Source organism: Crocodylus siamensis, chromosome 8 (genome assembly GCF_052110815.1).
Source record: "Crocodylus siamensis isolate JL-2025a chromosome 8, ASM5211081v1, whole genome shotgun sequence".
NCBI lineage: Eukaryota > Metazoa > Chordata > Crocodylia > Crocodylidae > Crocodylus > Crocodylus siamensis.
The window spans coordinates 74,072,743-74,098,999 of NC_143402.1; the positions used below are offsets into that span (position 1 = coordinate 74,072,743).

General features: G+C 43.7%; 1 protein-coding gene across 2 annotated transcripts in view; it reads left to right on the top strand.

The window, feature by feature from the left end:
* Window positions 1-2,505: 2,505 nt before the first annotated feature.
* Window positions 2,506-26,257, top strand: part of HELZ (helicase with zinc finger) — a 170,273-nt gene continuing 146,521 nt past the window's right edge. For both annotated transcript variants that reach the window (XM_090059492.1, XM_090059493.1), the window contains exons 1-3: window positions 2,506-2,571; window positions 24,115-24,342; window positions 25,692-25,728. In XM_090059492.1, the coding sequence (XP_089915618.1) occupies window positions 24,133-24,342; window positions 25,692-25,728 (247 nt within the window). In that variant the 5' untranslated portion in view covers window positions 2,506-2,571; window positions 24,115-24,132. The remainder of the gene's footprint in view (window positions 2,572-24,114; window positions 24,343-25,691; window positions 25,729-26,257) is intronic.

Here is a 26,257-nt window from a genome sequence, read left to right on the forward strand (position 1 = left end):
CCTATAAAATATTGTGGTCTAAATAACAGACAATACTAACCACCTAACATACAGGTATCTAGCACTGAATCAAATCCATTTTTCCTTAATCACAGCTTATACAAAGTAACCTTACTATTACATACAAAAACAGAAAAGGATGGAAGTCAGATCCAAGACCTAACCCCCACCAAACCCTTTCTTTCTAAATTCTAGTGGATTTTAGAATTGTTTTGCAATCTTAAACATGATTGCAGCAATTGGTGATGACAGATGAAAAAAAGTGAAACTGGGAACAAAAGATGAAACCTATTTCAAGAGCCACAGATGAGCCACATGCAAATTGGGGAAGAGGAAATAATGACAAAAAGTAAGTTATATGTTAATTATTCTTTCACCTTTTAACTATTTTATGTTACGTGACTTGTTCCATCTGTTGATTATCTCAGTCCTCCGAGTACACGTGGGACAAGTCTTTCACAGGCCTGCCTCTGTCTCCTTGCAATGCAATTGCCACTTGGAGAGCAGACTAAAATCAAATGACAAAGACACAGTGCACCATTTTGGCACAGGGGCGAGGCTGTCTGGGCTGATGGGAACCTCTGGTGACTGGAATAGCACGTTCACTCTGGTGGACGGGTGTCAGTGCAAGGCAGCCGCCCCCTCCCAGCCAGCAGAGACGGCTTGGGCAGACTGCACAGGAAGGTGCGTGTCATCCGCAAGGGCGACCTCTCCCTCTTGGAACAGAAATATCGTGCTCTTCCGCAGCCCTGACATGGTTTCTTTCTAACATGGCATCAAAACAGTGAACTGGGCTGGAAAACATGCCTTTTCATGTCAATTAAAGATGATCACCAAATCGGTTCACTTTGGGGGCAGCAAATGCCAAATATGCCTCACCCTTTATTTCCTTCCTGTTGAGTTTAAACCTAGTATTGACAAGGGTTGGATATACACTTGTGCACAAGTCTCTGCCAGCAGTAGCAGTGACTCAAATGGCGTGCTCAAAAGGATGTGGTAGTTCCTCCGCGTACAGGCAGTCCTTGGCTTAAGATGTTTAGAGTTAAAACAAACGGCACTTACGATGTTGATAAATTGACAGTTTCAACTTCACAACGCTTGATCCGATGCCACGCCAGCGAACAAGTTCGCTGCGTCCCCTATTCCCCTGGAGAACATCTATCCAAACCTCCTTGGACGCTTTCTTTAAGAAAGCTGACAAGACTCCAGAAAAACCTGCAGGCAAGACTCCTGAGAAGATGACAGCCAAGAGCCCTTCAAAAAAGTCCAGCAAAGTCACCGTGAAGAAGTCTTTCCAAATAAATATGATTGTTATTTACAATATAAAGACATTAGTGTAGCTATATTACTCATCTATAATTGATTGAGTAGAAAATTCTGGGTTATTTTTGGGGAAAAAAATTAGGAACCTATCCCTCATTTCTAACATCGTTTCTATGGGAAAACTGGTTCTGAGTTACGACGTTTCAACTTAAGACACAACTTTCAGGAACCAATTGTTGTCAGTCCGAGGACCACCCGTACATATAAATAAAGAACCACTTAAATGCTAAAAACTTTTTTCCAGCTGTTCAGTTGGTCTAATGAAAGATATCACATCCACTCAAAGAACCCTGCCTGCCTAGACATTAATAATTGCACTTAGGGAAATCCTCTGCTGAAGCGATTGAAAGTTGGGAGAGGGGGGAAATTCTCGAATACCACTGCGATCCAATCCCCATAGCAAACTCTGTTAAAATCATGTTTTCTCCATGCCTCCTTTGTAGGCTTCTTGCCTAAAGCATCCCCTAGAAGGCCTGCAGAGCCAACAGCATGTTTCTTGCAACAGCAGTTTGCAAAGCAAAAGGGAAAAAAAAAATAAAAAAAAATCACGTTTTCACATTTCTTTAAGTAGCTTGCAACAGAAAAGGGGGGAAAAACCACCTTTCCACGTTTCCTGAAATAGTTGGCAAAACAAAAAGGTAACCCCCCCCACCTTTTCATATTTCTTGAAGTAGCTTGAAACAGAAAAGAGAAAAAAACACCACCTTCGCACGTTTCTTGAAGTAGTTTGCAATGGAATCGGGGAGAACAGCACCTTCGCACGTTTCTTCAAGTAGTTTGCAACGGAAAAGGAAAAAAAGACACCTTTTCCAGGCTTCTTGAAGCAGGTTGCACAGGAAAGAGGGGGGAAAAAACACCTTTGCACGTTTCTTGAAGCAGGCTGCAGAGGGAAACCCCCCCCTTCAGGTTTCTTGAAGCGGTTTGCAAAGGAAAAGGGGAAAAACCCCTTCGGACGTTTGTTGAAGTAGGCTGCAAAGCCCCAGGGCCTCCTCGCACAGGAGGCGGCAGCGGCTGAGGCGGGCCGCCTGCCCCGTGGGCCCGCCGAGCCGCTAGGCCGGGCGCTGAGGGCCCCGCGGCGGGCGCGGGCGGCGGACGACCCGGCGAGCGGAGCGCCGCCCGGTGCCGCGCTGCCTGCCCCATGCGTGTGTGCGCGCGCGGGGGGCGGGGAGGAAGGGGGCGGGGCTTACCCACAATGCTTTGCAGGGACGTTGACAAGTGGATCCAAGATGGCGTAGAAAGTAATGACAGGTAAGTCCGGACTTCCCCGTTGGCCGGGCCGGGCGGCGGGCGGCGGCGGCGCCGGGCGGGTCGTGGGGCCGGGCCGGGCCCTGCAGGCGCGGAGGGGCCGGGGCCGCAGCGGCCGCCCGGGGGAGCGGGGTCCCAGCCGGCCCGCGGCCTTGCGGGCCTCGCACGCTCCTGGCCGGCCCCGGGGGCGTGAGCAGCACTGGGCTGCGAGGACGAGGCGGGGCAGGCACCCAGGGGCTCTGCTTCTGCCCCAGCCCGTGGGGGAGGCAGGGCAGGCCGGGGAGAGGAGGAAGAGCTCCCTTCCCCGCGCCCAGGCCGAGCAAAGTCCCCCCCGTTGCGGTCCCGAGTCCTGGGGCCTGGGCGCCGAAGCCCCAGTGGCGCCCTGGGTCCTCGTCTTCGTTCGTGGCTGCGGCCGGCTCGAGCCCCGTTGGCAAAGGTGTCCTGGGCGCAGGGAACACTGGGGCCTCGCCGCCGAAACGCTTTGCGCTGAAACGAGCAGGGCGTGCCGAGGAGCGCAAGTTTTCGAGGAGGGGGAAACGGCTACGTCAAAACAACGAGATGGAGGAGAGAGGTTTTATGAGAGCTTCCAAACACCGTCCTGTTCCTGAGGTTGAGTATGGCTCTGAGGGGCTCGGTGTTGGCATGAGTTTTAAACTGCCCCTTTGGCTAATAAAAGAAAGCCCGAAATTATGCCACGCAGCATAAATAGGGTTATTTCCAGACTCTCCGGGATGGTGCAGGCAGCAGACTTGGAGATCTACCTTGCCTAGAGCTGGGGGCTGGACCGGACAATCTCATGAGGTCCCTTCCAGCCCTCAACTCAAGGGCGACTGGTGTCTCCTGAGTCCGGGGGAGGGGGCACCAGATTGCTGACCATGGGGGTCCCCCAGCAGCTGATCGCCAACCAAGGAGGGGGTCCTTCGGCAGCTGGTTGCTGAGCCAGCTGCAAAACCAGAAGTGCACTTCCAGTGGCACTTCTGGTTTCACGGCTGGTGCTTCCGGGGGGGCACAGCTGATCTCAGAGGGTGCGAGTGCACCCACGTGCACCCCCTCCTCATTGCTAGTGTGAATCTGTGAATGCTCCTAATTGCAGATCTAGACGTATCATAAGAAATCTGGTTGGAGTACAGGCGAAATGCAATTTTTGACATCGCTACACATAATAAAGGAAAACACTTCCACTGACCAAAGTTGCGACAAAGAAAACTTCATGTCTGGTTTGAATGGAAGGTTACATGAGGTTCCCCCCCCACCGCTTCTCCAAAAACATCATAATGGGGACAATACAAAGGATAAAATAAAAAGCGTTTCATTTGAAGTCAGTTTGTAATCAATAAATAACAAAAACAAATCAAATGCATATGTGAAGGCTTGGCAAGCTGATGCTGTTTTCCTGCAGCGCTCCATAAAATTTATAAATTGTACAATATTGAAAGAGTTAAATGTAAGAGGCACGTTGAATCGAGTGCAACCTGAAAGACAAGTCAGTAAACATACATATCAGAGCTGGTTTGGATGGGGCAATTTCACTGAAGAGGATTTCTTTCTTCCTCTATCTTGTGTGTGGAAGATAATGTTACATGGAAACATGCTAAGAGAAAATAAAAATATCCTCTGTCCTGAGTGAGCGTTACTTAAAAAAAATCTTAGTTGACAGAGGCTAGAGGATTCTTTCTTTTGATGAACAACATTTTGGCAGGCCTGGATTTCACAGGATATGTGGAGATGTGAAATTTTCTTTGTCCCAACTTTTGCCAGTGGAAGCATTTTCCTTTAGTTTGTGTACTGATGTAGGAAATTTTGTTCTGTTTGTACTCTATTCAGTTAGTCCAATTTATAAACTAACATCAGTGTTGTCAGACTGAAACCCCTTTCCATGGCAGTATTAGTAAGGGCCCCTACCCCTTTTTGAAGTCCCACTGATTTTCACGAGGCTCTTTCTGGATGCAGGAATCTGTGTTAACAGATCTGATTGCAGGGTCAGATCCTTACTTTGCAACAAACATCTTTGTGTTGGGGATTTAGGTGAAAGAGGAAACTTCCATCTCGGTGTAAAGAAAAGTACAAGTAACAGCATCTAGAGAGGTGGGGAGGCAGTGTTATGTAGTGGATAGAGTACAAGCCTTGGACTTGGGGCGGGGGGAGGCGTCCTTTGGTTTTAGTGGTTAGTTTCCTCATTTCCAGCATACATTTCTAGGCAGTTACGTGCTCTCATTCTCCAGTGACTATGACTGAAGTAATCCATATGTATGGTATGCCATTGGGTATGCTCCTGCTCCTTGCAGAGCTCCCTCATTGAGCCCAGGTCAGTGCTATCGTATGGAGCTGATGGCAGGAGTGAGATCGGAGTTAGCGAGGTGCCTTGGGACAACCCCAGTCCTGGCCCTTGTGTCTGGCCGGACGTGAGCCACCGAGCATTTGTGGGGAATGAGAGGAGGGAGTTCCTCCCTGGCTATTGCTGCTGCCTCAGGGCTAGAGTAGCTCCTGCAGCTGGCATGCTTCTTTGCCTGGAGAAGGGGGATGGTAGAGAATGGGTGGTGGATCTCTGTTGATTGGTGGGATGCAGATTTTAGTGAATGTGTGCGATTCCAGCCCTGACTTACTACCTAAGATCTCTTCTGGGGGAGGGGAATCTCTGGAAAGCTGTTCACTTGCTCCCTGCCTGGGCCTCTTGGGTTATTCTTTTGGAACAGAACCGTAAGTTTCCACTTCATCCACAATCCTTCACCTCCTCCCTATGGGGAAGGAAGTAGCAGCAAAATGTTGTTCTACATCTCCCTTCCCCTTCATATCAGGGTTGCTCTTTTTTGTGATTGGACATCAAAACTAAGGCTGCATTGTTCTAGGCACCGTATAACATTTTATTATTTTCCTTTAAATGAGTAGAGATGATAACCTGGATTAGACCAAACAAAACCTTTGATTTTGTGCTTGGTTCCCTATTTGTTTTGCCTTTATTTTGGCAGTAGTCAGATTTTTGTTGAAAGTGTTACCTTGTCTTTGACAACAACATATTTTAGGAAAATGGTATCTGTGTGCAGCTGCTTAATTCCAGGAGTCAAGTAAAGGGAGTCTGTTACCACTCATACTTTTTTCCAAAGGGGAAGAAAAAAAGGAAGCAGGAATTGCTGATTTAAAAGTTCACGTAGGACCTGGCTTTGAAAAAGGCAGAAATGCAAAACATAGACAGGGTTTAGTCTCAGTTGCTTTGGAAGTTTTCAGCAGGAAATTAGGCTAAGTTTTTTTTCCTCCACCTGTTGCTGCCAGTACATTTTCCTTTGCATTGAAGCACTTTTTCTTGTTTCTTTGGCAAAAGAAGAAGTCTTCTAGACAGTGATGTTAGGTTTCTGCAAGGTCAGATTGCTGTCTGGAACCACAGACTAGCATGTGGCAATTTTGTTATGGTGCCGTTGATATGTAATTCAAGTTCTCTGTTCAAAAATAATCTTATATATTGTGCTTTTCTCCCTGTCCACACAAGTCCTTTGCAAAGGGAAGATGGCACATGGCTCATTTGTTCCACCATTGAAATTCACTCAGATCTGGGGTGAAATGCAACATTTAGGAATAGAAATGAATTCCTAAATTTGTAATTTAGCAAAGGAAGTAAACAGTACAGTATCCAGCCAGAGATGGCATGGGGAATAACAGCAGGCAATGAGTACTTATCTGAGTTGGAGTATGTCTTCATTTTTCATTTCCACAGCACTGATTGGTCAGCGTGGTTGTAACTTCAGCTGCAGCCAATGTAAAATTTTGGATGTGAGTGTTTATCATGGGGCATGCTTGCTTGAGGTTTCTGTGTACAAACACACTGCCATTATTTAGCAACACATGAGCTATTTACCTTATCTTTCCTATCCAGCCCCCAAGCAGCCATACTTTATGTCCATCGCGAGGAGGACAGAGATCCCAAGCAGAGGCCCGTAGCAAACCATAGGCTTCATCCTTAATTCTTTGTGAAGACTGTTTACAAGCATGAGATGCTTCATTCCCAAAACTTAACAGGTCCTTGTTGGCATTGCAAAGTGAGTTCTAGATGACTGGAAATTTCTAATGGGTGTGGAATAGTTGTCAGGGATGCTGACAAATCAAAGACTATTCTCTATTCATTAGCTGGGAGGAGAGTTAGTAGTAACATTTACTTTTTTCAGAAGTGGTGGTAGTCCCAGTGTAATAGTAGTGCTACTGAGTTGGTAGAAAGAGCCTTTGCAGTGATGTTATGCAGTAAGACATTATTATAAACCCCTTGATGATGTTTGTAGCCTCAGAAAATGCCGCTGGTGTTGAGAATGACCTGATCGAGGGGGATATTTTGTTACCTGTGGGTCATGGTCCATTCTGTTTGTGATTAAGGGGAGACCAAAAGCTTCTAAGAGTCCTGATAAGTAAATGCTGGACGGCTACAAATATGAGGACTGCAGGTCTGAACTTTGACACTCTGGAGTTTTGGGAGGTATTAAGTGGCTATGTGGATCCTGCCTGTGGAACAGCATGTAGCTTGTTCCAAGCTGGCCTCGTGTCCAGTAGGGAAACCATAATCCAGATGGCTGCCGTACCTTTTTGCCTGTCGACTTGGGGCTGAGATTGCTTAGGGAGATGTTTGCAGTTTCACAGTATAAAAATCGTGTGTTCGTTGCTTTATTTAAAGATACACTGGTTAAAATTTTGAGACATATGTAATACAGAGATGTACTACACAGCCTCCAGAGAAGGAAAATGTGGTAGTGTTAGAGAGATGTTATAGCTGTGGTGGTCCAGCAATTATGTGAGGAATTACGCAAGGGTCTAGGATTTCCTAGGGTTACTTCATCAGGTTGCAGGTAACTTCTTTAGGAAATATGTAACTTCGCCGAAGTTGCACTGGAGAATCTCATATGGCGCAGTAACGTGCCCCAAGTGTTTAATTTGCTGGCAAAATACTCTTTGGTTCAGCAAACCTAGACAGTAACAAACCTTTGTGGACAAAGGTGGATGCCATAATGAAAAGCAAAGTGGTTTTAGCGTTGTATAGATAGAGGGGAGATACTGAGCAAGAGGTAGTAATAAAATTTTCTGATGTGTTATATGGTTATTTCATTTTGTCCTAAGATAGTTTTTTAAAAGGCAAGTTATTTTCTGCTGCAAAGGAATGCTCCCTCCCCAGAGCTCCTCTAAATTCCTCACCAGCTATTTGGGACTCCCAAATATTCTTAGAGTCATGAAATAGCCCCAGTAATAGCCTCTGATCTTGGTGCCATCATGGGAGCCAGGCAAAGTTAGGCTTTCTCACTGTTCAGAGAGGAGACCTCCAAGGAGACCCACAACTGCCCTGCAGCCTGGCAATTCAGGAGGTTATATGCTAATGAATTAATACTGAGCAAACAGCACAGGGTTGTCTGCAGTTTATTGTTGGAGGTACTGTTTTTGTTACAGAGGTTTGTTCTTTTAAGTTTGGAGTAGCTGCCCTGATGCCATCTGCCAAAGCATTAGCTGACATCTGAGATAGTGAGAGATATCCAGTGTAGTTTCTGAGTACCTTACTGTTTGCCTGACCACCTTTACAGCTTTCTAAGAGAGGGGCTGGCTAAGCATCGCCCCTCTCTTCTAGATCCTCTCAGATTTGTTCAGATTTCCACCTTAAAAGTACTTAGTTTTTTTCCAGGCTAGAAGTAGAAAGGGGATGAGATATGCTTCCCTAAACTTTAAGGGAAAATTTTGTTTTTAGCATTCTGGATTTAAATTTTTCTGCTTAAGAGCGTTATTTTATTTATTCCTATTGAAAAACAAATGCTTGGGGAAATTTACCTGGTTAAAGGCACAGGTTGGAATGTGCATCTTAGAAAGTATCACTTGCAAGAAAATTGGAGTTCAGCATGCTGCTTTTCTGCCACAGTTCTGCAGAATTGTGGCCCCTTTGGTGGATCATGTCCAGACATTTGGGGCTTCTTATTATCATCAAAGCAGCGGTTGATAGGTAGGGAAGTGGATCTAAAAGCCTGATCCAGGCCTAGCATCACTGATGTCATGAGTTTTTTGGAAATAGCTCCCTAAACCTGGCTTTAGTTTCTTGTGCTTTAGCATTTGGAAGCCAGTAGTGTAAAATGCTATTTATTATGAAAGTGGCATTTTTTTTAAACTGAAGTGATTATTTTCTGCTACAAATTTCAGAAGAGCAACTGAGAAGTGTCACAGACAATAGAAAGTATTCTTGGGCGGGGAGCAGGGGGAAGGTGTTTGCAGTATGTGTATGCATGTTACCTTTGTTTTATTAATTCTGTTGTAGTATCCAGAGTCAGTAAGGGCCCCATTTTGCTAGGTACTGTACAAATTCATAATGAAGACGGATCCTTGCCCCAAATCTCTCCAAATAAAGTATTCATGAGTGGAATGGGTTTCAGCCTTTTGGAATACTGCAATGAAGACCTTAAATGTATCCAAAGCAAACTGTCTTGTGTAGTGACACAGCTCTGGCTTCTTTCTAAATTCAGTCTGTGAACTTATGCACTGCTAATTGATATCTAACTCCAAGTTTCTTCAGTCTTCTGCCTTGAGGGTGGATCTAAATAGTCAACCCTGTTTCTTGTATTGAGCAGAAATATGAACTTAGCGTTGTGTTACTTTCCTACAACGGTGTACCTGTGACATGTACCTGTAGCTGAAGCCTGCCTGTGTTCCAGCAATCAAATCTGTGTTCTCCAGATTGATCTCAGTCATAGAGGCCTGCTGGTTTGCAGTACTGGGAACTGTCAAGAGTGGAAAATGTTCCTATATGAAAATGAAAGTTTAGCATTTCAGGACAGACTGTCCTGGCAGCACTGCAAGTATTCCTATTAAGTAAAGGAAATTTGGACTGAACCACTAAGTTTTAGAGCTTTTTTAGCTATTGGGAATGAGAATTTCTCCTGGGTGTCCCAAAAGGGGATATAGTGGGATGGTGGTCCTTGGTTCCAAAAATGAATTTAGTGCCCAAATCCAGAAAAGCTCTTAGAGAGAATTGTGATTTGAACATAGAACCAAGCAGAGACAATCCTAGCAGGGTGTAGGGCCTGGCGCAAATCAGCCTGTGTGGGGCCTGGACATGAACAAGCCGGCGGTGGCGTGGCGTCACCAGCACTAGGCAGGCCCTGCAGAAGGTGCTGCAGCTGATCTGCCTGGCTCTGTGGTGCCCCCCAAAGTGTGGGGTCGGGGGTAGTCACCCCAATTCGCTCCCCCTCACCCCACCCTCCAGGGATGGCCCGGGAACCAAGTTTAATTCTGGGCCCGGTGCTGGCTCTGAGACTGACTGTGGTCTTGGGCAAGTTACTTTGGATCAAATGCTCTGAAGGTGAAGTGTTGTGTAAGCATCAGGAGATACTTTTGTAGCATATTTATTGCTTTTGAGTCTATGACATTAAACAAAAAATCCCTGTATACAGCTACGTCTAAAAATGGTGCTTTTGGAGGTGGGTCTTGCTCTGACTGCACTTGGTATTAATTGGATTGATATGATTAAATCCCCACACACCACTTAGAACATATAGGGGACAGATGTTTAATCATACATGAGATCAACAGGTTTGCCTGCACATGGCAGGTGCTTTGAAAAAAATACAGTTAGTGATGTCTAACAACTGATAAAACTGGCAATTGAAAGCCACTGTGTAACTGTGGGATTAGCTGCATTCACCAGTTAGTATTAAACATTTAAACTGCAGTGATGCCGATCAGGATCAGGGCCTTACTGTGTTTCAGTATCCAGCCAGCTATGGACTCTACCCTGAGCAGCTTACAGTTGTAGACTATGACATTTTAAGTAGGCCTGAGAAATTTGGGTAATTTAGTTTATTAGTAAGTGTATCCTAAATCCTCCACCAACTGCAGGTTCTCAGACAATAGCCTTCAGACACTGAATTGCTGTTGGTCCACAGAGAACTAGATAGTCATATGGTTCTGTGGTTTTTTTCACTGTTACCAGCTGCTAAATTTAATTAAAAGAAGCAAAAATTACATTACTTCTCTAATGTTACTCTTCCAAATCAATGAATGGTATATTTGCAACAGTGGTGTGTGATCTTTGGCGAGCTGGGTTCTTGGGGCAGTATCTGTGCTAGGATGTCCGCTCCATGGAAACGTTCAGGGATCTCTGTTTTAGGTGGGGCAGTGAGAACATGCAACTGTACAGCATGTTGGCTGTGGCCATTTAACTGGGGAGCACTGGGTTATTATGAAAAGCTGTTTACATGGAGATTTTTTTGAAAGAGCCAAAGGAATTTTAGGTCGGGCTGGTAGGAAGACCTATTACTATTATTAAAGTTACCTGTTGCTGTCCCTCATAAAAGACTACTTTCACTTGCTTACTACGTCACCAAACTTTGACTTTCGAGGATGACATTTTCTCTTCTGAGTGTCCATCTTAAACTGAATTTTATTTTTTGACCAAAGTTGTTCTCTGTTTTTTAAAAGGAACTGGGAAAAATGCACTGTTTTGTTTCATATATATTAAAAAATTCTGGTGAACTAAAGTACTTGGGATTAAGATGTTGAAATCTGGTGGGACATTTTCATTTAGGGTGTACCTTGGTTATGCCTGTGAAAAGCTACCTAAATCTGTCCAAATTATACACCTTTGAAAAACAGCAGTTTGCATAAACTCAATAGACATATCAGATTTTTAGCGGAAACATTTTGAAATTGTCTAGAGGTGCACCAATACATCGGTCCGATATTGGATTGGCATTGATATAAAGAAAATTGACCGTATTGGAAATCGGCATGATGTGGTTGATAGTGTGGCTGAAAAATGCCTGTACATGCATGCAGCTGCAGTTCAGCACGTAGACAGCAAGGAGCACAGCTCAGCAGCATGGAGAGCTGCATCCAGCTGGTAAGTCTGTTGTGGTGGAAAGGGAGAGGGGAGGGAAGGAGCGTGGGTAGGGCAGGGACAGATCAAGGCCCTTGAGGTGAGGGAGCAAGTGGGGCTGGGGCAGGCACTGCCTAGCTGAGGTAGGGCACAGAACGGAGCTGTGGCTCATCCAGCGAGTGTGTTGGGGGTGTGGCTCCTGCCACTGTGTGCACCCCAGGAGGGCATGGGGGGGCATGTGCCCCCCCAGACCTACGTGGGGCAGGGAGGCCGCAGCTGCGGCCGGGGCAGTGCCAACCTCTTCCTGATGGAGGCTGGGCCGGGCTGCGCTCGGGGCTGGCGGGGGGGGGCTACGATGAATCTGGGGTGGGTGCAGCCCTCTTCCCCCACAGGCATCCTCCCAGCACTGCCTGCCCTGAGTGCAGCCCAGCCTGGCTCAGCTCCCTCTCTAGGAAGAGTCCGGTGCCACCCCAGCCAGCAGCTGCAGCTGCCCTGCCCTGCACAGATTCAGGGCACGTGCCCCCTGTGCCCTCCCAGGGAGCATGCACCGGTGGGAGCCACCCATCCCTGTTACCCCTGGACAAGCCATGGCTCTGTCCCGTGCCACACCCTGCCCTAGCCCCAGCCCCACTACTTCCTCACCACACAGGCCTTGATCTGCCCCCCCCACACCCTTTCTCTTCCCCCTCTCCTTTCACTACAACATAGTTGCATAGTTTCTAGGGTCAGAAGGGACCTGAGCAGATCATCAAGTCCGACCCCCTGCCATGTCAGGAAAGAGTACTGGGGTCAAACGACCCCAGCAAAATGTTCATCCAGCCTCCTCTTAAACACCCCCAGGGTAGGAACCAGCACCACTTCTCTTGGAAGTTGGTTCCAGATCCTAGCCGCCCTGACCGTGAAGTAGCGCCTCCTGATGTCTAGCCTAAATCTCCCCTCTGCCAGCTTGTGACCGTTATTCCTGGTCACTCCTGGCAGTGCCCGGGGGAACAGGGACTCCCCCAATGCCTGCTGGTCCCCCCTGACTAGTCTGTAACAGGCCACTAGATCCCCCTCAGCCTTCTCTTGTGGAGGCTGAACAGGTTCAGGTCCCATAGCTTCTCCTGGTAGGGCCTGACCTGCTGCCCCCTGATCATGCGAGTGGCCTCCTCTGGACCCTCTCCATGTTGTCCACATCCCTCCTGAAGTGCGGTGCCCAGAGCTGGATGCAGTACTCCAACTGTGGCCTGACCAGTGCCGCATAGAGGGGGAGGATCACCTCCCTGGACCTGCTTGAGATGCATCTGTGGATGCATGACAGGGTACGGTTGGCCTTCCTGACCGCATCCCCACACTGCCGGCCCATGTTCATCTTGGCATCAATGATGACTTCAAGATCCTTTTCTGCCTCTGCACTGATGAGAAGGGAGTTCCCCAGCCTGTAGGTATGGTGCCGGTTCTTCCTCCCCAGTTACAGCACTTTGCATTTGTCAGTGTTGAATCCCATCTTGTTCTCATCCGCCCACCCCTGAAACCTGTCTAGGTCCCATTGCAGCCTATTCCTCCCTTCTAGCATGCCCACATCCCCCCACGTTTTAGACTTACCAGCTGGACACTGCTCTTCAAGCTGCCAGGCTGCATATCAGAAATTGGATTGGTATCAGCCAATACACCTCCTTAAAAATTGGCTATCGGTACTGGCCCCAGAAATCTCTATCAGTGCACCCAAAATCCAGATATATGCAGGGAGAGTAGAAGAGGGGACTGGGCCTGAGAATCTCTGGAGGCAGGGACATAGAGTTGAGACAGGACAGACACATTTCATGTGGAGCAGGGGGAGAGATGGTACTATTTGGGATGGGGCAAGGGTGGGAAGGGAAGAAACACTGGGATTGGACAAGTAATTTAAAGGAGGGAGATTAGGACTGGCAATAAGGAAAGTGGGTGGTAGAAATGCTGCGTGCAGGCCAGTGTTGGGAAGAAGGATGGCCTGAATGAGGAGGTGGGAAGTAGGGGAGTAGGATTGGCTGGGAACAGGTATTATGGGTGCAGAGGGAGACTGGGTCTGAAACGGGCAGGTTGGAGTGGTCAGAGTAGGACTAAGCAAGGAAGACCTAGTCCTTGGATGAGGGGTTGGGATGGCAGAGGGACAGGCCGGTTGGAGGCAATGGGCTAGATAGGTCACGTGTAGGTAGAGGAGTCTGTGTCAGGTGTACTTTCTGCTAGAGCGTGGCTTGGGCCCTCGCTCCACACATCTTGGTGTTCCTCTGCTGTCAGCAAATGTGTGTAACCCACGAGCAAAGTGTCTCATTTCCCTCTAGTGCCAGTGCACAGAGATGATGGAAAACGACTGTTGGTATTAGTTAATCTGTTAGCTCAAATTGCAAAGGCCTGTGCAGTGAATATAAAGTTTTAGTCCTGCTGACAAGCCATATTGGTTTCACCAGGTTGCCATGTGATGGCATTTGGGGGTGGGGAGGTTTTATTTGCATTTGCTTTTTTAAAACACTAGGAAATTACACTCGCACACACACTTACACACTTGCAATGTTAACATCCATGCTTAGGAAAAGCTACAGTCTGCTTAGCCTTGTGCTGTGCATTGTACTATAATTTTTAATTATACTTTCCCATAGTATTTTTTTCATGGCATCCCTGCCTCATTCAGTGCACAAGCTGGCCCTTCTCTGAGGATGATTCAGGGTTGTGAAATGAATGAGAATAGTGTCTACTTCATTAATAGCAGAAGTAGGAAGCTGTGAAGTGAATGAGGCAGAGGACTGCAGTAAGAGAAAAGAGCCATTCATGATTAAGACAATTTGAATGCTGCCCTGAGGAATCTGATCTCTCCGTTCGCTTTAGAGTTCGTATGTAATGCTGACCAAGTCCTCTAAGCCAGGCTTTTACAGGTGGTCAATAACTGAGTGAGAACTATTTTCTGGGTTCCTAGTTTATGACACTCCACTGGGGTCTAATTTGCAGAAGTGTTCAGCAGTGATTGCTCCTGTTGGAAGTCAGTGGTATCACATAAAGTGCTTTTAATGCAAAACACTGAAAACCCCCCACTTTGTAGATGCCTTAGGTCAGGCATCTAAAATTAGGAGTAACTTTTGATGCTAATCAATATGTGCCTCTTCCCCTCATCTGTAAAATGGGAACATTAGTGCCCCTGCATGTCAGCAGGTTCTGGGGAAATAATTTCATTAATACATATGTGGCTGGATAAAAAAAATTCTTCAGAGCAGAGTTTGAGTAGTGCATCTCAAATAAGGGCTAAAATAAGGGTATTGAAAAAAGTAAAGCAAAGTCTAATTTTGAAATAAAACACAAAATTTGAAATGGCTGATTGTTTAGGAGCTTAATTCTTTCCGTTCTCTGAATGAGTAAGGTATCTTTTGGAAAAGTGGTATGTCATCATGCTTTTAAAGACTTTATAATAGTACGGACGTACAAGGAGGCCGCACTTAAAGTTGCACAGGCAGTTTGGGGATTTTTTTACTTTGAATGCTGGACTTTGCAACTTTAATAATATTCTATGTAATTTTAAGTAAGATGTACACACATCAAGGTCCCAGTTATATCGTTATGTTTAAAGAAAGAACTTTGTAAATCCGTTTAGGAATTCTTGAAATTTAGTGGATATGCCAGGTAGATACTATTCTGGTGTGACTTGGATAGTTTGTTTAGTTTCATCAAGAATTTGTAATATTCCCAGATGGCTTTTTACAAAAGGATCATTTGAAAGGCTGAAGATCAAGAAATTAGTGATGGATGAGGTGGTCAGATCTATTAGGCTGTAAATAATCATTGGATCTCCAGCCAAAGGTCTAGATTTGCTCAACAGTTAACTTGCGAAAGGCAGCTGATAAGATAGCAATGCTAAGTACTTTAGACAACTCCTAGTCAAGGGATTTCTTAGTGTAGATTGGGCAGAGGCTTCACCTGGGTTACACATTTAGTTTAAGTAAGGAATAACATTTCTAAGGAGCTGTCAGTAAGCTTTTGAAAAAATCTCGAGGTCTCACTTCTTTTTCTTATTTAATTTCTCCACATATAAGCATCGCTGCCATTATCAGTACAAACTGTTCTCTTTGCTACTGAACCGAAGTAAAGGGAAGAGGTTTTGGTAAATGCAGAAAAGCTTTTATGATCATCCTTAAACTGAAATAATTCTTGGCATGTTCTGTCATCTGCCATTCATGCTACCTGTAGAGTGGTTTCCAGAGTGCAGGGGCTCCTGGGGTGGAAGAGGTTTACCCTTCCCATATTGTTTCGAAGAGGGCAAATCCTACCCAAAGCATCCTTGCATTGGTTGCAACAGCTGTTCTGAACCCGGGTCCCAATTCTTCGGACTTCATTCAGTAGATATGAATGTACCTAATCCTGTGAGTAGAGGCTGCAGAATCAATCCCCTGGCTCCTGTTATGTGTTCAGTGACCACTTGCCCTTTTGATTGGCTGTCCCCTCTTTGGCTTTCTTATAGGTGGAAGAACAGTATAAATACTTAATGATTGGCTTTAGGAGATGTGTTGCTATGGGAGCACTCCACCTCTTTCTGTCCCTTTTTCTCTCAAGATCAAGCCTATCACCTTCCTGATAGGCCATGTACTGAGGTTCTGGCTGCTGCTCAACTATGTGTAAGTTGAGTTTGGATCTAAGTTTTCTTCATGATGTATACCCCTGCTCAGATTTAAAATCTGTTCTGGAATTCAAAGTAGGGCCATTTTAAGTACTACCTTAAATTGAACCCGTTTGGTTAAATTGTCAGCATTTTGGGGCAGGGACATTGCCTTTGTTTGTTCTGGAAGTCACATAACATGCATATTACTTAGCCTTATCTATGGCACTAAAATGCAAAAGAATCTAGTATCACATTTCATTTTCCTTTTGCCCTCACCCTGTACAACTAATAGGCAACATCTTTTTTTTTGCCAAATGGTTGGTTATTCTTTAGCATCTGTGATTATTGCATTGCCATTATCTGATCTCATGTGATCAGTGTTGGATCATGGGTGTATGGTTCTACTGGTTGTGGCATGAGTGTCAGGCTGAGCTACGAGCGTAACAGGAAGGTGGGTTGCTTTGCTTGCAAAAGCGTTTTCTCTTATCTATTAATATGCAACTTCATGTTACTCTTTCTTCTTTAGCTGAACCAAAAGTCTTGTGGTTTCAAGGCTTCACTTTTTAATAAGGGGCAAAAATGAATAGATTTCTCTGGTCACTGGTAGATGAAGCAAAGTCAACAAACACACCATTTCTTTTATTAATTACAGGTGGCTCTGTGATTATGTGGAGTAACAGTCATTTAACCTCATCCAGTGTTATGGGTGAGCTTTTAAATTGGGTCAGTAGGAACTCAAGAGTTTAAGGTTTTGTAATATATGTTCTCAGCTGCAATGCAATATGGTATAGCTGTTGATAGGTACATTAATTCCTTATTTTATTAAAGTAATATTAAGAGACTTATGCAGTCTTCTTTGTGAAGAAGACCTATGTGTGACCTACGCACAAAAAACACATCTGTTTTTGTCTATAACATGTTGACACAATCACAGACACTGTAGTTAGCGTGTTATTTGTAGCGCACATTTTATTTTTATTGTATAGTGTTGGACTATTTCTAGTTTTCCAGGACTTAGAGTCCTGAATATTTGTATAAGTGAAAAACCAGCACCATCGTCTTTGGAATTTTGGGGGGGAAGCTAGAACATTTTCCAGGCACAGAGACTTTGTTGTTATCAGCTGTCCAACTGCTAAAATGTGACTTTTTCAGTGATGGAAAGATTTATCACAGGCCTCTTAAGATTTTATAGGCTTTCTGCTGTCAATAGTTTGTACCCTGTTTTCATCAGTGATGCATGTAATAAATTACAAAAGGTCAATTTATGATTTCAGGAATAATCAATATCCACAGTGTGCCACTTGTAAATGTATAAGTATTTCATGTACTCTTACCCTAATTTGACTTATCAAATGCCTTTGAAATAAGACTAAAAGTACTGTAAGGCAAAACTTTTAGGGGTGCATCGATAATGATTTTCTTGGCTGATACCTATAGCTGATGATTAACCAACTATATCAGCCAATGCTGATCTGATTACCAATATTTAGCAATAGTGCAAAGCATTTTAAACTACCAACTTAAATAAAGCTTTTTTTCTGTTTTGCATTTATAAACACACACACATGCCTTCTGCCTGCTTTGGCTCTCGATGAGGAAGGCGGTGACCGTCTTATTCCCATGCATGTCTCCCCCTTTCCTCCTGCTCCTGGCTGCAGCCTCACTCCCCGTGCAGCCTGAGCTGCCGTCCCTGGTGGGCAAAGCGGACCCTCACACAGACAGCGGTGCCACACAGTGTGCTGCTGCCTGTGCAGCCGAGTTCCTGCAGCCACCAGGGAGAAGCCACTTTCGCAAAGTTCCCCAGTGCCCAGTGGAGCAGAATGTCCCTCCTGCGCCACCTTACCCTGCCCACGTGCAGCCCAGCGTCTCCATGGCAGCTTGGTGCTCAGTCCCGTGCTGCATGCATGGCATTGCCATGGCCGCAGCAGCAGGAGCCGGAAACAGTCCCTTTGTTGCTGAGCACAGCACCATGTGACTGCTCCCCGGTGCTCACCAGGACTTGGAGTCCCCCGTGGGCTCAGGCCGGCACCAGGGCACAGGGACCAGACTACGCTCGCCAGGGTACTCCAGGCATGCAGATGCAATTATCGGCTACAACGACCAAAAAAAAGCCGATAGCTGGAAACGTCATTTTTTTATTGGTGCCGATCTGATAGCCAGCCAATATGCTGGTGCACCCCTAAAAAGTTTTGCAATGTTTTGTTTGTACGGACTGTTTGTCTGTACTGATTTGCGTGGCAGTTGTTTGGTTGCTTTAAGGATTGCTGATGTTATAGCTACTGATAACAATATTAGGAACTAATCCTACAGTCCTTATGTTCACAAAGCTCCACTTCAAGTTTGAAAAATAGACCAATATGGGAAGTTGTAGCTGAGTGGGGGCTGCAGGCTTGGGTCCTTATTCATTGATGCTGTTTATCCTGATATTTAGACATTAAATAAAATCCATTTAGTACCTATATTATTATTAATGAGGGTTTAGGCCTGAAAGTTGACTTTCTTTTCTGCTGTCTGCTTGTTTCTCAACTTTAAATAGTTTAAATATGGATTTTGTGTGTGGGTTTCATTTTTCTGTGATTCATATGAGGTAGACAAATATAAAAACCTTCCTACTAAACTGACCATTCACCTATCTGTAAGATTTAAATACCCCACTGAAATCTGTTAATTAAAAATGGTCCTTTGTTTTCTATAATTGCCAGAGAGCCATCTTTGCTGGATGATGTACCTGTGTTTTTTTCTTTAAAATCTCTGCCCAGTAGATGGCTCTGTCAGGCTGGTGTCCAGCCCTCGCACTCTGAAGGTCGCACATACCCTTTCAGAAAATGCAAAGAACCACAATCGACACTTTCACAGTTTCTCTAGGCTCAGGCAGATCTGGATTTGCTCATCACTTGCTCTCCCCTGGGCCCTGGCAGCATGGGCAGCGCAGGCCAGGGAGCAGCCAGAGGTGCTCTCTTTTTTCACTTGTCCAGTAGTACAACAGGCTGTCAGCAGGGTATGGCAGTGAGTGCCCCCGCTGGGGATGAACAGTGGCTGTCTGGAACGGTGGTAGTTTCCAGCAGAGCTGTTTATAGGTCTGGACAGAGAGTAGTGGGAAATAGCAAGGGAAACTACCCCTAGCTCCTTTGACTCAGATGTTTCACTGTTAAAACCCCTAAGTGTGGCTCCAGGAGCAAGTTTTCAATTCATTCTGGAACAGACAGGTTGGGCATCGCTGCTGCAGCAATGAAGCATGAGAAATTAATGTTTGGTTAAAATATGTAAATATTTACTGAGTTGTCTACTCTGGGTATGTATGGATTAACTTGGGCCTGATCCTTCCACCCTTGCAATCGTTAGGAATTTTACCAGGCACCTTTTTTACCAGTAAGGGGGAGGTTTGGGCCCTTTACTCTGTTTGTGGATTAGGTAGAAAGAGATCTGTTTGGCTGGATACTTGACAGTGCATTGAAAAAGGACCTGCATCTGTTTGCTTTGGTTCGTTAGCTTGCGCAATCCAAATTTATCATTCCTTTGTAAATGGGTCCTTTAGCTCCTTAAAGTACACCACTGAACTGCGATGCACAGTAGTGCACAGCTATGAGTTGCATTTAGTTCAGCTCCTCTCTTCCTTCTTGCATTTATTTTTGGTTTATAGCTGAACCAACCAAGGAATCATTCTCCTAAATCCTCCTGCGTGCCAAGAAGGCGTGGTGGTTAGATTCAGACAAACACTCAAGATGCTTTGTGTTGTTTGCAGCTCTTCCTTCCCACATCATCTTATTCCTCCCTTTCCAGGCCTCTTTGCATCTTGGAAGTGGAGCATACAGCTTTATTTGTCTGCTTGATTATTGTTGTTCATTTTAAATCTGTTTATTTCACCTTCTTGATGGTAGAACTCATACTAATTTATAGAGACTGAGTCTGGAAATCACTAATTGGGGAAAAATAAACATTGGTAGTCCAATAAAAATGGATGTAGTAACTAGCTTGATATCATTTGGGACTCTGTGACAGTAGGGCCTGTGGGTGTTTTGTGTATATTATTAAGATGAGCATGAGTTGGCCCCCGGAGGAGTGACATTCTAGGTGAGTTTTTCTGTTCCTTCCGTGCAGGAAGATTTGAGGTTGAGAAGAGCAACTAAAACTGTGACAACAACTCTGAATCATTCAGTGGGGAAGAGCTGCATAAACTTTTGTGTGCATTTTAAGCTGCTTGGCATTGGCGTCAGGCAAAGGATGGTTTCCAAAGCAGATCTTCAGCCTTTATTAATAACTTAATTAAAAGTCTGGTGCTTTATTTCAGCTATAGAATAATTATAGAAATTAGAACTTGCCACTGCTCACGGATGAAGATCTTAAAGCTCTTCCAAACCCTGAGTAACCTTCTTGCTTTCTCAGTTTGGTAGTGTAGTTTTTAATCCCTGTTTTTCAGGTGGGGAGAACTGAAGCACGTGAGTTATTCGCCCACGTTCATAAAGGGCATCTTTGGCAAAGCTAGAAACAGAATTCAGATAATCTGACTCCTCCTTCTGGGCTTTAATCGCTGTGCCATGCTTCCTCGGGTGGTAGATGCACAAATTACACTTTCTTTCAAACGGAATTTTATGGAAACAAATCCTTGTGGCACTGAAAATTGTTTTCCATGGATAACTGCCTCCCCAAGCATTTTTCATTTTTGGCTCTTGTTATCTATCAGGAGCTCTGGTTCGACACCAGGCAAGATTTTAAAGAATGATGATATTTGAATGTTCAAATGACCAGTAGTGTAAGTGCCAGGAATCAAATGACCGGAGTTTGTCAATATGAGTAAGTGACTTCTGAAAGCTGGAATTTGTCATGGTCCCTATATTGCCTGAGTATCAGCGTGCTTTGCTATGACTGGATCCACTCAATAAACTGTGTCTCCTGGCCCGTTTCTTTGTTCTGTCACCGTATCCAGCAGCCTGTGCTACTCTCTTGAACACAGACCCTCTGACACAATTTAGCCCAATAGTCCAGCCCTGATGTTTCTGAATTCCACTTATCGAAGTGGATTAAGCAAAGTATAATGCTCTGGAGAACTCCACTGCTGTGGGTGTGAAACCTGGCTCTCTCTCAGGCCAGCTGATTCAACAAAACCTCAGCCAGCTAGCAAAAGAAAATTTATAAATAAAATATTTATTTCTTTTATGTCGTGCCAATCTGTGTGAGATGGCTGAGCCAATTGGAAGGTGGCGAGTTTAATTTCCAGGGTATTTTTAACCTTGATATATTTGCCCAGTGACCGTAGTGGCCTCTGAAAAGTAAGTTTAGCCCAAAACGAGATAACTGTTTGGTATGATTACAGGTAGGGGAAAAATGACTGCCGGCTGAGGTTCTGAAGAATTCAAACGTCTGTCATCTATATGGTACAGTAAGGTGTAGGGAGCTAGGTAAATTGTGTAGTATATAGCATTCCTCCAGGCCCCTGGGAGAAATGCATCAAACAGTGAACAGCTTTACTGAGACAGAATTCAAAGGAGTTTTCTTTATTTGTGGGCCTGGTGGTGGGGGAGGAAATGAGGGGGGTCAAAAGTGCTAGAGGAGATTTGAGTTCTTCTCTATGGAGCTTAGCAGCAGGAAGATGTAGCATAACTGGTTTAGTCTTTCAGAGAACCAGTTGCCAATCCCAGTCCTTCATTTGTGGTCCTTCCAGGATTTATTGCAGTTTAATACTGGAGCAGATCCCGGACCAGTAAAGTTCAGTGATAGCTATAATTTAAAAGTGAACCGAATACTGGTGGGTTATGGTGGATCGAGGTTTCTATTCCTTTTGTAATTATTTCTACCATTTGGAACTAAGTACAGGAAACTGTTTTCTTGATTTGCCTGTTTGTTTATTTTTGCATTTAATGGTGGAAACAATTGATCAAACAGCATGCTTTTTTAAACGAGGTCCCACAAGAAATGGGGAAAGACTTCACAAAAGCATTTGTGGACTTTCCTGTGAATACAAACTGGATTGTCATTGGAGTTCAGCCCTTTTGTGATTATCAGGGTGGCTTTTGAGAACATTTGCTAAAAGAGAGGATTTGGTGCAAGACTCTCATCAACTTTAACAGAGCCAGGGTTCTGCCACTTGTGAATGCTGGTGTACTGTGAATTCCTGTGGCTATTCCTGTTGAGAGTATTTATGTGGCCATCTTTAAAGCTTTTTAAGTTTGGAAGTCATCCAGTCACAGAGGAGAAAAAATATCATGTGACCTAAATAGTCAGTCACATGGCAAGAATGACATGTCTGAGACATTTGGCATACATGTGTTTATTGCTCTGAGGTTCGAAGGACTTTTTAAAATTGTGTTTATTAATTTCTGTAGGACTGTAAATCAGTCCTGTGCTAATTATCATTATAATTCCTAGTTATTATGCAACTGAGAGCATATACATAGCTGAGACCCGTTTATGCAACTGCTTGTATAACATTGGTGTGTAACATTGAGAACAGTGGAATTATTCCCATGCATGATATTACTTGTGTGCATAAGTGGACAAAATCTGCTTATCCTTCCTTAGTATGGTGAGGCTTTATTCTGTCAGAAAGCTAAAGCTGCAGGTTAGCAATCGAGAGTAAAATTTGCAAGGGTGTTGTTAAGTCAGAAGGAAAAGTTGTCATAATTTTTCATCACCAGGGTAAAGGTAGCGCACACAGATTTCCTTCCTCCCTTCTTTGAAAAAAATGCCGTGCATTAATATTTATAGCAAGAATCTCTGAAGTATTGAAAAATAAAATGGATTCAGTCAAAATTGTTCTGACAGATCTTTAAGTATTTTAGTTTTGCTTTGTGATTTCAAAAATTAGTTAAGAGACACGAGACAAAGTCTTATACTAAGCTACTGCAAAATGTTTTAAACATTTTGTGTTTACAGTTTCAGTCTATAAACACTGGTGGTGAGAGAGCATGTTGCAATGGGGAATGGTATAATAGATTATATTACTTGTGTGGGAAACCGTGTTTTTATTTATTTGTGCTCTAGACTTGCTTGTTGAAATTCATGTACTTTAGATTGATAAAAGTCTCGAGAGAGCAAACATAAAGGGCGTTGCTGATAGTGAATTTTTAGTATGTCCCAGAGATACTAGATTATTTTAGAATAAAACCATGCTTGATTTTGCTCTTCGAAAACAAGACTATTCTTTCCTAGGAAAAAGTTGCCAAAGATGTGCTGCTGGCTAAAAATGAAAATGAGAAGTGGTGGTTGGTGTTCCTTGTTCTACTTACCAAACACATTCCTGCTAAATACATTTTAAACTTAAATTTCTGCCCTCCATGTATAAAATAGATTTAAAAGTTGGGTGGTATTAGGGATGATATTGTAGATGCAAATTATAGAAAGGCATTGTGTTTTGCTGATTCTGAAGCTGGTGGAATAAAACAAGTTTGTGGGAAGGTTATTCATAGATAATCTCAGGTTATTCATAGATAATGGTAACCACCCTGGATATAAACTTTAGCACAAACAAACAATTTTTTTAGAAGTTGCAATACCATCTTCCATTAAACTTTCACTAAAAGTATGTATTGTTAAAAAAAACGTACCTCTAAGAAAGGAAAATGACACCTGGTACAATAATATCTTGCCTACTTCAGGTCCCTAAGCTCTGTATGGCGTAATTAAACATGAGGGAATCTGGAAACGAACGTCAGGCTACTTCCTGCTGGTATAAAATATTTTCTATAATTCCTGTCTGTCCCAAACTTCATTAAAGAGCATGGTAAAAAGCCTTTCTGGGGAAAGGGATGGTTTGTAGGAGGATGCTGAAAGGCTTCAAGGAAGGACATTTGGTGGATGGGAAGCCAGTTTGTTTCCAAACACATAACATCGTTAATGACAGCACAAAGCAAACGCCTAAGTTTAAACTGGAAACCAGTGGGACCACTAACATTAAGTCTTTGCAGTATCAGGGCCGAAAGCTGAGAGTCAGAGGGGAAGTGATATAAGAACAAAGAGACTGGTAAGTGCCTGGTAGGTGAACGGGACCGAGGATGGAGACATGAGTGGAATGGGTAGGCAGGGTGAGATTGTACCACTTGGAAAATGAGATTGGAAGTTGGTTAGCCAAGATCCAATTACCGTTAAAAAGCTAACCTACCTTTTATTGTCCCTTCTGCTCCCACTTTAGGATTTCTGTCCCTGAGTCATGGCAGACAGAAGACCAGAGAAGTCATGTGAACAAGCATGTGAATCACTTAAACAGCAAGATTATGAAGTGGCCGTAAAGCACTGCACAGAGGCGCTCCTTTCCCTCAGCCAGTTCTCCCCAGCTCATTTCACGGAGGCATGCCAGGCCGAGATTGACCGCATCAAAATCGAGAGTCTTCTCTATAGAATTGCTTCTTTTTTACAGCTTGTGAGTGTGACTCTCTAATAGTATCAGGTGACCTGGGAAAAAGAATCAAATGTCTTTTTTCATCCAGTTTTCACTAGAAATCAGAACCTAACTGTGATTTATCAAGTTGCTTTGATATAACCCCCTTTCTTCAATCCTTCAGGCTTCTCAAAGCAGCAGCATGGCTATGTTTGCCTTTGTGCAGCTACTTGCAGGACTGTGACTTGCATGTAGTTTGGATATGAATAAATGATTGACTAAACAAAGAGTGGAAACATTTTAAAAGGCTTGACACACATTCCAGCAAAAGAAATGCTCCAGTTTTATAGTATTAAATTAGATGTATTATATTGCACATAGAAACACTGTATGTTAAAAGAACATTGTTAAAATTGCAAAGGCAAGCACTCAAGAGTGAGGAAATGCAAGAATTAAAGTGGCCTGGGCAGCTTTAATTTGGCCTCCTCTGCTGTATGCATTCATAATTATCTTGAAATACTTAATCCCTTACTGTTGTTTTGATCCTGAGGTAGAACATGCACAGTGTAGCTGAAGTCTTTGAACACTTAACGTGCACCTTTAGCAGGTGTCTACTAAGAATGTGCAAGTTATGATTTTTTTTAATGTTATTGTCAATGAATAGCAAGAAACACATCCTAGATAAATAGGCCATTCTCTTTCCTCCTCCATAACAGGAACAGTTTCTCAAAAGAAAGAGGCCAGAAATGTGTGTGTGTGTGTGTAAAACAATATCTTTCACCTTCTCCTGTGTCTTAGAAATAGTTGAAACCACTTTGGTCAAATTTTCCAGATGATTCAAGGTGAGGCACATGCATCTGGATTGCAGGATTTCAGCCCAAATGGGTAAAATTTGGCAAAGTTTTATAAAAGCCTGCTTATAATGGGAAATGCTGAGCAACCTTAGTAATAGGCAGTGCTGCCAGCCCTACCTATAATTAGAAAGAATTTTCTGAAAAAATTTAAAAATAGGCCACTGAGACTAAATGTTCTGTTTATAAAACAGCAATTATGAAACAGCCTCTTAAATTCAAAGCTGACTTATAAAAATAGTCTTTAAGGGAAAGATTTTCAGAAACATCTAAGAGACTACATAGCCTCTGTTACACACAGACACATATTCATATGCTTACCTAAAATGTCCATTTAATTATTCCTAAAAATGGACAGGATTCTAAAATTTACTATATTAGATCTGCATATGAAATTTGGTTAATATAACTTGAAATACATCACATTTTCTATCTTGATGAATGTACATGATTAAAGTGAATTTGAGGAAGCCAGTGATTTGAGCAGGGAGTTGTAATTATAATAATTCTGTTCTTAAACTTTACCTTTTTTCTTTCCAGAAAAAGTATGGGCAAGCAGATGAAGACTGTAGGCATGGTATGCTGATTTATTTGTCTATTGCAATTTATAACAACATGTAAGCTGTTTTCTGGGATTCAAAACATTCCAAAATGGTTGGTAAAACATTTGTTTCTCCAACATTATGAAATTGCAGATTATTCCTCAGGTTTATAAAATATTTATATAAATATAGATTTAGATTTTCTGGGAGATTCCATACCACACAGTACTACTGTAATGTACCCCATCATTAGTATGGAGCGTGGCACCTGATTAATGGACAACATGCTACATAGGTACGTGGCGAAAAAATATTTTTGATGAGATCCTTTTTTAGCCTTCTATTCCAAGGGCATGGGTAAATGCATTTAGGCCCTGATTTAGCAAAGGCTGTGCACTCAAGCACATGCCTAAGTTGCAGGGAAGAGTAATTAACTTGCCTGGCTACAGTTTGTTTCTCTGCTATTACGGACCTGATCCAACACCCAGCAATAGTCCATTCACTTCAGTGGACACTGGATTAGAGTTTATGAGCACAGACTCAGGAAAGAAGCTGAACTCTGGA